Below are 14,866 nucleotides of genomic sequence, written 5' to 3' on the forward strand. Positions count from 1 at the left end.
ATCAAAATACTACATGGCATGGGGCATGAGGGGGGAATACACAAAATAACCTGGCTGGCTGGTATAAGCAGTGAAAAACCTGCAAGAAAATTTTGTCTATGGATTGTTCTGAGCTCCCCAAACATCTACGATAGACTAGTACACTTCCAACTAAACAACTGAAATCTTTTATCAAGCTGACATATACACTTCACATGCAAGTGACAAGACTTGTTTATTTCTCGATGTCTCGCAAGATTTTTAAACTTACACTGCTGCATACTGTCAGTTTGGACTCTCTTGACCCACTGTGCCAGTGCTTCTTTGTGTTTTCCAGTCACATATTACATTCCTAAATAAGAGGTATTCTCTTTGCAACCATGTCCTGCTGAATAGTCACAACAAAAATACTCTTACTCTTTAGAAAATCTATCTGTGAGGTGCTGTGCTTTTCAACAACCTAAAAAGTCAGTAACTCATAAGAAGACTTAGAACCTTAGACATATCAGGCTCTTAAAATAATACTGTGTTATTTTTAATTTCACAGAAGTCACTCACAGACAGCATGCATTGTTAACATCTAATTATCAGGTACAAATTTGTAAGAGGGCTGTAGGTGACTTGACCAGACTGACTGCTTTTTTTTAACAGACATCATCAGCAAACAAGAACATTTTCCCCTGACCCCTCAATTCCTTAATGTTGCAGTGTAAGCGAGACACAATCAACATGTAAACAGATTATAGTAAAAAAAAAAGGTTTCATGTATTTTTCATGCGTACTTTTCTATTCAATGAAATTACTGTTATACTGTCTTTCTGTTCCATACTGTTACATTGGTAGTTCTCACAACAAACACACGTTTGATTCAAAAATGGACAATGTAGTATATTGCTTTACTTAACTTACTTGTGGGTAAATATACACCCACAAGTAAGTTAAGTATACACCCTCAAACACACACTCCCTTAGAAACTGAATCCTTTCTCATTACTCTGCTGAACGCAAACAGGCGCAATAAAAATAATATAGTGTCATTGTTACAAGGTTGATGCCCTAATAGTGCTCTAAGCAAAAATACCACCCAACTTATACTAAAGATGCTGCCCTCACACGTTTTAATCAGCATACTCTCAGATTAGTTCATCAGCATAACAAAAAGACAGCAATGCATTTAACTGAGTAATTTCATTATATATTCTTAATTGGCATAAATAACTGACTTACTGTGGCATCAACTGGCAAGAAATACAAGGTACTCCTTGGTCATGGCATAGTAAAAAAATTAACATCACTGAAGGCAGAGCAGTACCATCACAGGAGGTATGGACAAAAATAAACATTAATTCACTCACAGACAGAACTTAGTAGATATACACAGACCTATCACACACAATGTCACTCTCACTGAATAGCAAAAAGGAAATTTCTTCTTCAGTGAGCACATAGTTTCCCTTCATTCACTAGAACAGCCTTCTACCAGCAGTTGTTTTTTTCTGAATACTCAATATTGGAAGAATTTGATGAATGTAGGACATACTTTCAAAAAGGAGAAAATGTGAGAGAAATCAAAAACTTTCTTCTAATCCCCTTCTACATCAAGGATAAGATAAGCGAGCTGCCAGCTTTCATTTCAAACTATAACATTTAAAACTAATTCAATTAAAACTAACTGCAGTCATAGAAGTAATACACAGAAGATGCACAGAATTGGGTGGGACATGAATTTTCCAAGTCACATAATTGTTTTCTGTAAGGACTACAATTCAGAGTAATTGTAACAATTCTATCACTTATTTGAGATTACAGGATCATTTAAAAGCTTCAGCACAGCTCTCAAGAGTTCGTTGTGTTTAAATATAATGCTCTGGATTGTTGCATCCTGGGTTTTGGGCTCAGATTTGGGGTTCTGGTCTTTGTTAGCTTACCAGTTGCATGTATCCTTGTGCATCCCCCATGTTCCCCCCACCATGGAAGTTAGCCCCAGGCTGCTGGCCATTGGGTCTTCTCCCCTGCCACTCCTGTGACCGCTCCCTCGTCCAGTCCCTGGCAGTTCCGTGCTTGTCACCTCATTCTTGCGGTCCCACTGGCCCTGAACCCCCGTGTCCGCCCCCATCGTGTCCCCATTGGCCGTTGTGGCAATGTCACAGCCACGACGTCTGTGTTCACTGGGTGGAGAGCTCCCATCCTCCCATGTCCCACCCCTATATCCCTCCACGGCACCCCAGCCTAGGGGCCAGATTCGTCCAAGCGAGGCTGGGAGCGGCCGCAGCTTCTCCATCGCAGCTTCCGCGACCAATCAAGCACCCAGCCGCGACGTGGACGGATTTGGACAAATTCCCTGCCTCTTCGTTTCCTTCCCTCGCGCTGACGACAGAGCGCGGCCAGCCCACCCCAAGGCACAGCCACAGAAGCGCCTGGAAGTAGCGGTGGCATCGACCCTAACGAGGAGCCAAGGCGCCAAGCCGCCGCATTGTCGGGAGCCAGTCGGGGCGGGAAAAGTGACGTGCTGCCGGACTGGATCAATAGAATCATAATGCACTTGTGATTTTTAATCCATTCAAGAATACAGAAATGCACAAATAATTTTATTTTACAGATAATATAACTATATGCATGCATTTGGGTATATTCCCTCTGTATTACCACGAGTAACCAAGTGCAATTTGGGTCCATTATTTCAACTGCACCTGAAATGGCATTGTTGTATTTTTCTAATCCTATGGACAAAAAATTGTGGACAAATAAGAGTATACTTGCATACCTTTTAAGCTGTGAGCTAAACTTCATATAGTCGAAACAGTGCACTCTCCATAACAGCAAAGGACAAGAACACTATCTGAAGTCATTCTTCAAGAACAGCATACCTCCTTCCCAAACCAAAACAGTTACACGGGAAAAACAGACAATTTACACCCAGTCACTCTCCTCCATGTTGAATCTGTAACAACATGGTAAACATAGACATCAAAGTGTATTCTAGAGGCTCCCTCACTGCATTTGGAAAAATCACAAGAGCTTAAATCTCTGCAGATAAAATGCAATTTCCTTCATTGACAAAAGCAGTGGTTTGTTTGTTCCCATAACAGCTATTTTTTGCATTCATGTCTATATGATGGCAGCCAGACAAAGTCCCCAGTGTCTGGAGGAAAGGGAATTTCATGCCTTTTCAAAAAAAGAGTAAAAAAGATCATAGGAACCACCAATCTCCAAGCATTATCATATTACCCAGTAAAATAATGAAACAAGTCCTTCTGGAAGCTGTGTGTCTTAGGTTAAAATACAACATGTAACCAAAAGTATGTATTTTATTACCATCTTCATAAGCTGTTAAAACAGGTGTGGCAGTGTCCCTTACCTCCTCCATGACTCATTCCTGATTATCTCCCTCCAGGGGCTTTCTCTGCTAATGGGCCATCAAGCCTTGCTGCATGACTGATAAAATTACATAATCCCATTGTGAGACGCTCCGCCCAGGGGGATGAACCAAGCATTCCTACCTGGATATAATCTGAGGTTTTGAACACCATGGGCAGCCCTATGTACTGTATTCCCAGAGGACAAGAGACATAACCATCACTGGACCTTCAAAGAAAGACCAGACCCTTCTACAGGATCACTACTTCAACAGAACCATGCCTACCATTTAATTGGACTGCTATCACCACACTGACCAACAGGCTGTATCCTGACTCTGACACTGTTTCAATTGCCCATATTTTAATTTTCCTATTTAACCGTAGTTCTGACTTGGAATGTCTCACTGGCTTGCTTTCAAACCAGTACAGTATGACAAGCATGGATGACAAGACAGTACTTAGATACAGGTAACATACCTCGCCAAGGGCAAATCATGCCTGTGATTACATCAGTGGACAAATGAAGGGCTACGAATGTCACCTACCTCCATTTCCATAAAGCCTTTGATACAGTTCCCCACACAGCATTCTTACCATTTATTTGGAGAACGAAAGGGTTTGAAGGATGCACTATTAGATGAGTACGGGTTTATGTCCCTGTCCAGAGGGTTACAGTTAACAGCTCTGTGTCCACACGGAAACAAATCGTAAATGGTGCTCCTTCAGGGCTCATACTGAAACCAGTACTGTTTAATATTTTTCTAATTAAATCTTTATTATATAAACAGTACCAAGCTGAGCACTGCAGTTTCTACATCAGTAGGAAGGGATGCCATCCAGAGTGAATGACATTGACAGGCTTGAAAATCTCAAAGGTGAAACAAGGCGAAGTGAAAAGTCTTGCACATGCATTTGGCAAAGCCCATTATCAATAGAAACTGTGGGATAAATTGATTGAGAGGAGTACTGTGGAAAAGCACTTGCATGAACTGCTGGACAAAATGCTGAATGTGAGCCAGAAGCATGCACTTGCACACCAGAAAGCCAAGTGTATCCTAGGCCCACCCCAGGTCACAGGAGACAATTCCCCCTCTCTTTTCTAGTGCTGTGAGACCCTACCTGGAGTACTGTGTCCAGTTCTGTGGACCTCAGCACCAGAAAGACATGGCCATATCAGCACAGGTTCATAGTAGGGTCACAAAACTGATCAGAGGCATGGAACATCTTTCCAGTGAAAAAAGGATTAAATAGTTGGGTTTGTGCTGCCTGGAAAATGCATACAAGGGTCCTGATTGCCACCTTTCAATACCTAAAGGGCACATGTAAGAAAGACAGACTTTATCAATGTCTCAAGTAAAAGGAAAAGGTTTAACAATCTTAAACTGTATCCTTTTCAATTCAGAAATATTTTGATTTTTATTAAGTATAGATTCCAATTGAATATAAGGAAAGTGGAAAACAAGGTGTTGTGGCAACGGAAGAAGATTGCAGGTCCCGCATCACTGAAGTGTTCAAAGACATGTTGGGTAGGGTTTTAAGCAACATGACCTACTGCACGACATTCCTGGGAGGCGATTCCTCTTCCTAGAGAGGCAGGACTAGATGAACAATTCTATAATCTCTACACCGAATTTTAAAATCCTACTGACATGCTGGGCCAATCTGAAATATTCACACACAGATATACTGTGAATAGGGAACAACTTTATGAATCGCAAAAATATACTTTTTTTTTTTAAATCTCACTTTCAGTTCCTCTTCAGTTTTACTTCTGTATTCTAAACCAGTATTTTTCACAAGGAATACCAAATACGAAAAACATTCACTACACTTAACTAAAATTTGCAAGAAGTAAAATAAACTAGAAGAAAGTAAATGTAGGTATTCAACTACACTTCTTCTGTGCATAATACAGAAAGAGTAAGGCCTTTATTAACAGCACCTGTACTAATCAGATTCATGTGATTTACACTCTTATTGGCAAAATATGAGTATAAAATAAGAAAAAAACCACCCAAAGCACTAAACAGCTGGCATCCCTTGGCACCAATAAATATGTGGTCTTGACTTAATAAAAGAAATTAGCATTTAATGAATGGAAGAACTAAACACTTTGCTCCATTTCAAAACAATAGTATGGATATCAACTATTTATCTAGAAGAAATACTAACACACTCAAATCTTCATACTGGTATTTTACAAAAATTTCTATATTGGTCACTAAGTTGGATGGACAAGAACAAAGTCTATGTAAAAATACATCACTATGGAAGAACTATGTTTTAGTGTTCTGTTTTTTTGAGGTTTTAAAATTTATTGTTACTTTTAATTTCTAGATATTGATTTAAAAACATTTCTAATATGTATCATCAACATGCATCTGCAACATCTAGTCACCTATTATGAACCAACACAATGTCTTGGTGTGTAAGTTAATGTTTTTTTCATGTTTACTTGTAAATAAAGGAGGAGGGTGTTAAAACTATGCATAAATCAATAGTATCATGGCTACATTATTTTCAGTGGTTGTGCTGGATATTAAATTGGTCCAGAATGAATGAATAAATGCACCCGTTTTCACACCTAATAAAATGTTCTCTGTTATCAGTGCTAATGATGGCAAATAGAATGTTTTAGAACCCTCTCTGACACAGAAAGTGATCAAAACTAGACAGTTCTACTGCCCACAAAGAACTGTTATTTTTCTTCAAGCACACTATAAAACCAAATGAATATGAATACCAAAATGGATTTACGCATAGCTTTTCATGTCAAGCAGGAAACACAGCATGAAACAAGGCAAGAAGCAATAGAAATCCCTGCCACTCCACTTCCCACAAAGTAGCAGCCACCTTTCCTAAACCTCTTTTACCCAAAAATGCCTAGAGATACACATAGTCATTCTTCAAGAGTTTTTTCCAAACCCTGGTAAAAAAGAGAAGCAAAAGCAGCAGCATCTACTGGAAGATCTCTTTATTCTTCCTTTATATTTAGCACCTTCTGACAAAAGTGTTGAAATGCTACCAGTGAATTTGTTGCAGCAGAACCTTTAAGAGATTACTGATCAGTTCCTAACTTTTTGACTAATGGTGAACTATCTATTTTTAGTGGATAAATTTAAAACGATACATAGTATGGTTTCTTTGACTAAATAGTATGGTCTGCAGACTGCTGCCAGTTGGCTGACTGTACTTTTAGGGCTGTGCAGAGTACCACGCAATGGCGTACTTAATTCCTAATACAGTAGAAGATTAGGCATTGTAATTATTATTGACAGAAAAGGCATATAAGCTACAGAAGATAACACTAACAAGACCTCCCTAAAAATAATACATGTATTGTTATGCAGGGAAAAGAAAAAAAAAGATAAAGAGTAGTTCAGTTTTGGTAGAACCATAAAGTTAGAAAAGAAAGTCCTCAGTAAGGAAAATACAGCATCATTTTAGCAGAAACGTATGCCATATTACCATTGAAATTAAAAAGCTGCAATGAGTTAAATGAAGACTGATGGTATCTTGGTTTTTCTGAAACTAATAATGGGTAAATTGTTAAGATACTTGTTTGAATTTGAAACAGCATTTTTGATGAATTTTGATGATCCTAGGATGGTAAATATAAAATTAAGCTAAACAAATCTAACTTGTCATGTGAGTATCACCAGAAGATAATGTTGCTTCTTCCAACTTTTTGTGTTACCATCAATATAGGACACTCTGTTCAACATGGAAGATCCAGTCCAGAATCACTGTCTTGTCCAAAGCAAGGATTTGATGTAGTTTCCCATCACAGAATACCTGAAAGAACTATTCTTATCTTTTCAGTTACAGAACAGAGGGGCATGAAAGTCTCTATTCTAGAAAGAGCCTGAGAGCTAGGACATCAATCATCACTTTAGCAATGCACATTATTTTACACCAAATGAACTGTCTTTCACCACAAGAGGCTTCCCTACAGGACACCAAGGAATATGCTATGAATCTCTATAGACCAAACAGGTGGTTTAAAGAAATACACAAGACTAAAGAGAAAGTACATAATGCTAAAGAAAGTAATTTTGGCTCAGAAACTCCACCCATAGAATGAACTTCTAGAGATATAACATATCATCCCCCTTACAAAAAAAAAAAGCAATAAAAATCGAAACAAGCACAAGGATAAAAACAGAAGCAAACAAATCAGACTAATTTCCTATACCAGGAACAATCACGTTTTGCAAAAACAGCATATCCATCTGCTCCACCTCCAAAAATACACAACCACAAGGGAAATAAGATGGAGGTAAAACATAAGCCAGATCTTTTCAACACCATGGAAAAACACATTCTCTTGAGAATAATTATAATATTGGTATTGAAGATATTGATATTTTGAGGTGGTAGGCAGTAGCATAAAACTCTGAAATAGAATGCAGCAGTTAAGAGAAGCAATAGAGACAAGATGTGACATGACTTACTATTTGACCTTTGTCTTTCCACTGCCCTCCAATAACGTTGAACCCATTACAGAAATGTAAAAAGGTTCCAAAGAAAACAAGAAACTTAAAAATAAAAAACAATTTTCTGTTTTCTATTCGGTTGTTTTCAGGAACCTTAACTTTATTTCTCAAATAATTCTCAAATAAAAAGAGCCACTGAAATTAAAAATAATTACAAAATGTCTTATTGCAGACATAATCATAACCTTCCCAAAACAGCATACTATAGAGGTACACCTCCTTAGCTTTATACAAGGCTTCTCAGTAGACAATCTGGGAGTTTTGGACTATTTTCTTAATTTGGCTTTCTCATTTTTGCAAATTCCACCACAGAATTATACATCAATGTCAGTTTTCACAGAGTAACTGCAAGAAATTTGTACTTTTAACAGGCCCTACTCCAAGATCTTGCTTATTACTAGTGACGATCCTACAATTGTTTGAGTACTATTAAAGGACTACCCAACCTGAGCTACAGAAGTCAAGACTTAGTAGTAGAATCTCAGCTTTAGAAAGTAATGAAAAAAGGAATACACAAAAAATCAAGAAGTATTAACTTCAAGAGTATGACCCTTGTAGGCACCTTTACTTTGTGGGAATTGTTACCATGAAAAAAAAAAACAAAAACAAAAACAAAAAAAACCAAACAAACAAACAAAAAAAAAACCAAACAAAAAAAAAAAAAAAAAAAAAAAAAAAACCAAAAAAAACCCACAAAACCCACAACCAAAATAAATGTGAATAAGAACCTTGTTTCAAACACAAAGGCCACCACCCTGGATGACTAGAAGAGTCAGGTTCTCCAGGATTCTGCCACAGAAAAGAAATAATATCCAGAAATAGATGCCTGGAATACCTGAGGTTAGAGAAAAGTTAGCATGCACAATACTTCCACTAAGACTAAGGAGCTTCACTAGCCAAAGAAGACTCCCATGTATTTAGCCAACAGATCCCTACAACAGGCTCTGGTATCCAGAAAAGATTTCATTTCAGAAGTGCAGTTTATATGACAGTAAATATAAAGTCCAAGATGGTGTGTAGAAGAGAAACACGGCATAATTTACTCAGATGCTAAATCACTTTTGGATATATACATCTTTTGCTAAAACTGTTCTGTTTAGAACCAATTAAACTTTAGCCTCAATCACTTGACAAATGTATTTTTTTCTTTGGGGAAAAAAAAATCCAAAAGGTTAATACCTCAACCAATACTTAAGACTAATCCTTTAGTTCTGATGCACCCTTAGACTATTAAACTAGATTTCAGCTGGGAAGGTTTTTCTGGAAATGCAGTTTATGAACCTGTGAAGGGAAAGGGAAAGGGAAAGGGAAAGGGAAAGGGAAAGGGAAAGGGAAAGGGAAAGGGAAAGGGAAAGGGAAAGGGAAAGGGAAAGGGAAAGGGAAAGGGAAAGGGAAAGGGAAAGGGAAAGGGAAAGGGAAAGGGAAAGGCTTGGGCAATTTTATGCAGTTGCTGGAAGTTAACGTGCTCTCAGCAGTATCTTTTATAAAGACACTTCCATAACTTTTCTATCCAAAATGCCTGCTAAGGCATTCTATGAAAGATACAACCCTAACCAAAAGCACAGAACAGAAGACAAAAAAAATCTTAATGGAATTGCAACACTTTTCCTGTGATATACCTCCACAGGTTGTCCTGAGGGGTTGTAGTCTCCAGGAATGGAAATAATCAAAACTTAACTAGGCACTGTCCTAGGCAATCTGTTCTACGGTGGGGTGCAATAGATGTTCTCAAGAATTCCGTTCCAAACTAAATGGTTTCACAATTCTGATTAACAAGGCCTGCAAATATTAGGAGACAGAACAGAAAAAGTTCTTAGGTCTAAAGGAAATTACGCAAACCACAGCAAATGAAATGAAATTACGCTAAAGAAATTAGCTGGTCAGCAGCAACATTATATTTCATCTGAAAAGATGCTAGAAAAACACTGTATTAGCATTACCCATATATATTTATGCTTTCAAATGACTTGTCATTACACAAAATATAACCTTAAAATGGATTAACCATCTACAAAAATTTTCATCAGTTAACTTTCAAACCACTTGAAAAATTTTACTTTAGTCCATTCAGTAAATCAGGCCATTTTAGTTCCCATTCAAATTCAGAATATCTTCACAAAACTTCTTTACAAAGTTAATCACCTTAGAGAAATGCTGTGTTGAAAAAGCTGCCTAATTTATGAGGCTATCACCTCTTTTATGTATTAAAATCTGGCTTCCCCCTTCTGTATGTAATATACACATGCTTAAACCTGTCAAATGTATTGATGGATTAGTAAAATAGTAAAGCATGTAGATGTCTACCCTGTAGTACTTTCAGAGAATTTCTACTTAAGAGATTGCTGCTTCACTATCCTGAACATCGCCTTTCATTAGAAGGATGGTATCTACTGGATTCTACCTAGAGCTGGAGAGATTACTGACTAGGGTCTGTTTTCAAAAACTCTAACTAGCTTCCTGTTCTTTTTTTGCCTGCTTTCCTCAATAAAAGATATCTGATCTGATGAAAGACAAAGATCTAAGAATGGCAGATAATACAAAAGAAACTTAAAATAAATTTCAAAATACTTTGTTTGCTGACTCCCAACACCTGTGGAATGCATTCATCAGGAAACAAGTACAAATGCACATGTAATTGAAATTAATCTAAAGGGGAAATCAGATGCTTAACTACAATTTGTGCACATCAAGTTATCACAGCCTTTAGAAACTCAGATTTGTACTGTTTCTTCAAAGTTTCTACATATAATGCTCTTCAAAAATACTACATGCTACAAGGTTTTAGTAATACATAATTTATGTTCAACTAGCAAACGAGCAGAGCACAGGGCTTCCTTCTGCCTCCACCAAATTTTGTCTGATAGTGTACATCTACATACTAGGAATAGTAAACTACATCTTTATAGAGAGTTTCCTTAACTTCTCTCACAAGACATTGAAGATATCCCCTAAACATTCATTGCTCAGCATTTCCAAACAGGATTTTCACTTGACAGCTCCTTCTCCCCACAGATCTCCTATGCAACATGATTTCTTACAAAGTCTTGATTCTATCCACGGCAGGAATCTAACGCAAATTGTCACGTGTATCAATGCTGCTTGAGGCAGGAAACCTCTAGTAATTTTCAGGTAGACGCTTTCTTCTGATGGCTTCATCAGCCCAGACCTTCATAGCTTTAACCAGACCACATCCCACGTGCAAATACTGTTTTGGCTACCTGCAGCATTAGGTGTCACCTCCCTCTCTGCCACATATACCTTTGGTGTAACCCATGTGTCTGGCAGAGAATTTTCACTGATTTCTAGAACAAGACGTCACATTACAAATGTTTTTTATACTTTTTAGTAAGTACATCTAACTATCAGCGGTGAATGACAACTTGAGAAATGATGAACGACCAACTTCCTATGAAGGGAAGCCACAGGGCAAGATGCAGAGGAGGAACTTTTGAAAGTACACCCGTAATTACTCACTAAGCCATCCCTTCCCAGAACCAGCTTGGATATATTTAATCCTGATGCAAGGTTGGGGGAGAGATGAAATTATCTCCAAAGGTTCCTTCAAGACTTAAAATTCTCTAAAATCCCTCTGCCTGATCATTTTCCCCCGAATTTACGCAAGGCAGTACCTCGGGACTTTACTATTTTTATTCAAGCGAACCGTGGCTTCTGGAAGGGTGAACAAAACAGCTTCAGGACAGACGGTTTCATGCAGGGAAAGGGCCCAAGCCCGATTTAATTCGTGTCCCGGAGGCGCCGGGCGCCCGCGGCCCTGCTCCTCCTCCTTGCTCGCCAGGAGCGAGACGCAAACGCGCGCTCCCAAACGGGACGCGCCCGCCCGCCCCGGGCCGGCCCTCGCCCCGCGCTCAGGTACCTGGCAGCGGCTCAGCTAGACCCCGCAGCCCTTCCTCCAGCTCTGCCGCCCGCTGCGTCGCCGCCTCCGAGAGCCCCCCGAAGCCATCGCCGAAAGCCTCTCGCCGCTCCTCCTGCGAAGACGGCGAGGGGAGAGGAGGGCCCGCGCCCGTGGGAGCGGGCTCAGGCAGCCCCCGCCCGCCCGCGCCTGGGGGAAAGGGGGGAGAATCGGCGCTGTGAACCACACAAATGAAAACTTTCCGCCGCACTCACGGCACGGGCGAGCGCCGGAAACCGTAGGGAAGAAAGAGGACGCGGTGCAATGACGTCACAGCTCCACCGCTACTCCGACGAGAAGGGGCGAGGGGCGCGTTTGAATTCGCCCGCCCGAGGCGCGGCGCCGCGCATGCGCCGTGCCGGAGTGGGGCGGGGGGTGCGAGAGGTGAGGCGCGGCCAAGGACCGGCGCCTCGGGAGCGCAGAGCTGCCGCCTTCTTCTTCTAGGGTAGGAGCATCTCTGTCCAGCCAAGGTGCTGAGCGAGGGATGTTGAAAATCCCTGGGAATCCAGCGGATCCTTGCCCTCCTTCAGCCCCAGAAGCACATGTATCCCGCCTCTTTTAAACCCTAGATGTTGACATGTGAACCGTACAGGTCAGACTCATAGAATGGCAAGGCACCTCAGTGGACCATCGGGTACAACCTCCCTGTTCAAGCAGGATAATCCCGGAGCACATGTTATAGGATCGTTCTTTAATATCCCCAGCAAGTGAGACTTCCACAGCATCTCTGGGAAATCTCATACTCTTGTACTCTCTGGGAAATCCAGTACTCGACCACTGCACAGTAAAGTTCCTCATCATGATCAGGTGGAGCTTCCTGTCCATCTGTTTTCGCCCATTGCTCCTTTTGCTTGGAGGACAGGACCGAGCAGAGCCTGGATCCATCACTGACACCCTCCCTTCAGACACTCACAGACATTTGATGGGGTAATGATATGTTTCTGGGTGTTCTGCAAGGTGCTGAGGCTCCAGCATATTTGAGTCAGATGTCTCATGCCTTTTCCTCTTAGTTTGCTTTTTTTTTCCCTCTGAATTAAATAGTAATAATTGCAAGAGAAGAGTCAAGAGACCTAGGCTTAGATTAGGTCTCGATAGCATTTTAGGATGCATAAGCACACATGTTTCTCAGGAAGTTTTTCAGATTTATCACTTCCAGAGTTGGATTTCAGAGCCTACAACTGAAAGCAAAGAAAGGCTTCAAAAATCTAACCATTACAAATATGACAAATATTTCAACCATTGCTACTATGTAAATGAATTCTGTTTAAGATCCATATATATAAAGTACTTGGTTATGTAATAAAGGGTTTAACAGCATTGCCAAAGCAAATCACTATGTAGCCTACATGTGTGGTTGCACTCTGCGGCCACAGAGCAGAGATTAACCAGCCAGCATACTCCCGGTGGCCAGACGGCACTCTGAAGAGTGGCCACCCCCTGATCTCTGCCGTGACCGCCTAGGGTGCTGGTGATTGCTGCGGCGTGGGTGACGCAGCAGAGGAATGACACAATTAGTCCAAGGCAAAAGAAAAGGGAAAGCTCACTTGACTGAGTTTCCAAGGAAGACTTATTCCTAGAAAGGGTCAGGAAGTGACAAGTGACAAGAATCTGAGGTCTGAACAGTGTTTTTAAAGAGGGAAGGGTAGAAAGAGTGGAAACATCTCTTAACCAATAAGGGAATCGCAGGGGAGGAAGACATCACTGAATGTGTCCAATGGGGTTTACACAGGGGAGGGAAGAAGCCTTACAAGCCAATTATCTTTAATGGTAAAGGCAACTGACAATGAACATTCTAGAACAAAAGGGGTGTAGCACCTCTGACTGACAAGGGTAGGAGGCAGTGCAACTGGGACAAACAAGGACATATAAGGAGGTAAAGGGAGGAACAGGGAGATTGACATAAGGATGGACAGACAAGTGGCGGGAAAATTTTGTAGTAAACAACTTAGGAACGAACCATTGGGGGAAAAAATGGGGTACATGGGAGAAACCACTAGAACTTACTAACAAAAGAAATCTAACTTTCATATTAATAAAACAACTGTAACACGCCAAACTACCACATACATAGGAAGCAAAATACTCCTAAGAAGCACAGACTTTCCCCCAAACTAATGGAGAAAGAAGCTGAAATACAGTTGGAATATATTTTAATCTGGAAATTGCATTTCACCAATTCAGTATCTTACTACAGAAATACTATACCTGTTTTTATAGAGAAGTATGTATTCTTTTCCTCTCCATTGTAACTTTTGCATGGTTTCTGGAAAAGTTACCCTGAATGTACGCTTGTGACAAGAAATACAACATTTTGTGTGTCTGTGTGTGTGTATGCATGTGTGTGTGCATGCAGATAAGCAAGAAGGTTTCACACCCTGTGAATTAGGACATGCATTAAAATGTCCAATCCTTCCCCCTGCGGCCCTAGCAGAAATAGTCCTGAATCTTTGGTGATAGCTGTGCCTGGCAAGTTGATTTTTCATCACGTTGATGTCCAGGAGGCCTTCTCAGAAGTAGAGAGTGGCTACAGTACTCAATGCCAAGATTTTTCACATAATTTTTCAATTAAAATTTTTACTATTACTGCAAGAACTATCTGCACAATTCTAAATGCAAACATAAAGGTGGGAGACTGCATTTGAGTTTTCTCTGTCCGGTTATACGGAGATTTAAGGAGATTCAACAATTATTGGATCAATACCACATCTCTCCTTAGAACAGCCTTTATAATTTTAATAGTTCATCACTCATTGTGTATTGTATCATCTCATATTTGTGATCTTGCACTTCCTGTCATTTATCATTCTGTGTTATTAAAGGTTCAAATATTCATATGACCATCATGTCAATTCTAACATGTTTACATTTTAAACTTTTTCTTTGCTTTTAGGATCTTTTAGTCCTCTTCTACCATAAATTCACTATCCAGTCATGATGTAGCCTTCACTTTTTCCACATCTCTGCCTTTTAATAACCATCTTTTTAAATTTTTCATCTGTTTCCTAATACTTTTATCATTGTCCTCTTGACCGTTTGTTCCCTATTACACTTGGGTAAAGAGAAGCTAACTTTACTTAAAAAACAATGTGCTTAGCTTAACTGCTGAACAGCTACAATGACTA

General features: G+C 40.0%; 1 protein-coding gene across 1 annotated transcript in view; it reads right to left on the bottom strand.

Annotated features, from left to right (window-relative positions):
* CNTLN (centlein) overlaps positions 1-13,327 on the bottom strand; it is a gene marked incomplete at its 5' end in the record, with an annotated part of 191,734 nt that extends 178,407 nt beyond the window's left edge. Inside the window, 1 exon segment of the mRNA XM_053932487.1 lies at positions 13,289-13,327. Coding sequence (XP_053788462.1) covers positions 13,289-13,327 — 39 coding nt within the window.
* Between the last annotated feature and the right edge of the window lie 1,539 nt (positions 13,328-14,866).

Source organism: Vidua chalybeata, chromosome Z (assembly GCF_026979565.1).
Source record: "Vidua chalybeata isolate OUT-0048 chromosome Z, bVidCha1 merged haplotype, whole genome shotgun sequence".
NCBI lineage: Eukaryota > Metazoa > Chordata > Aves > Passeriformes > Viduidae > Vidua > Vidua chalybeata.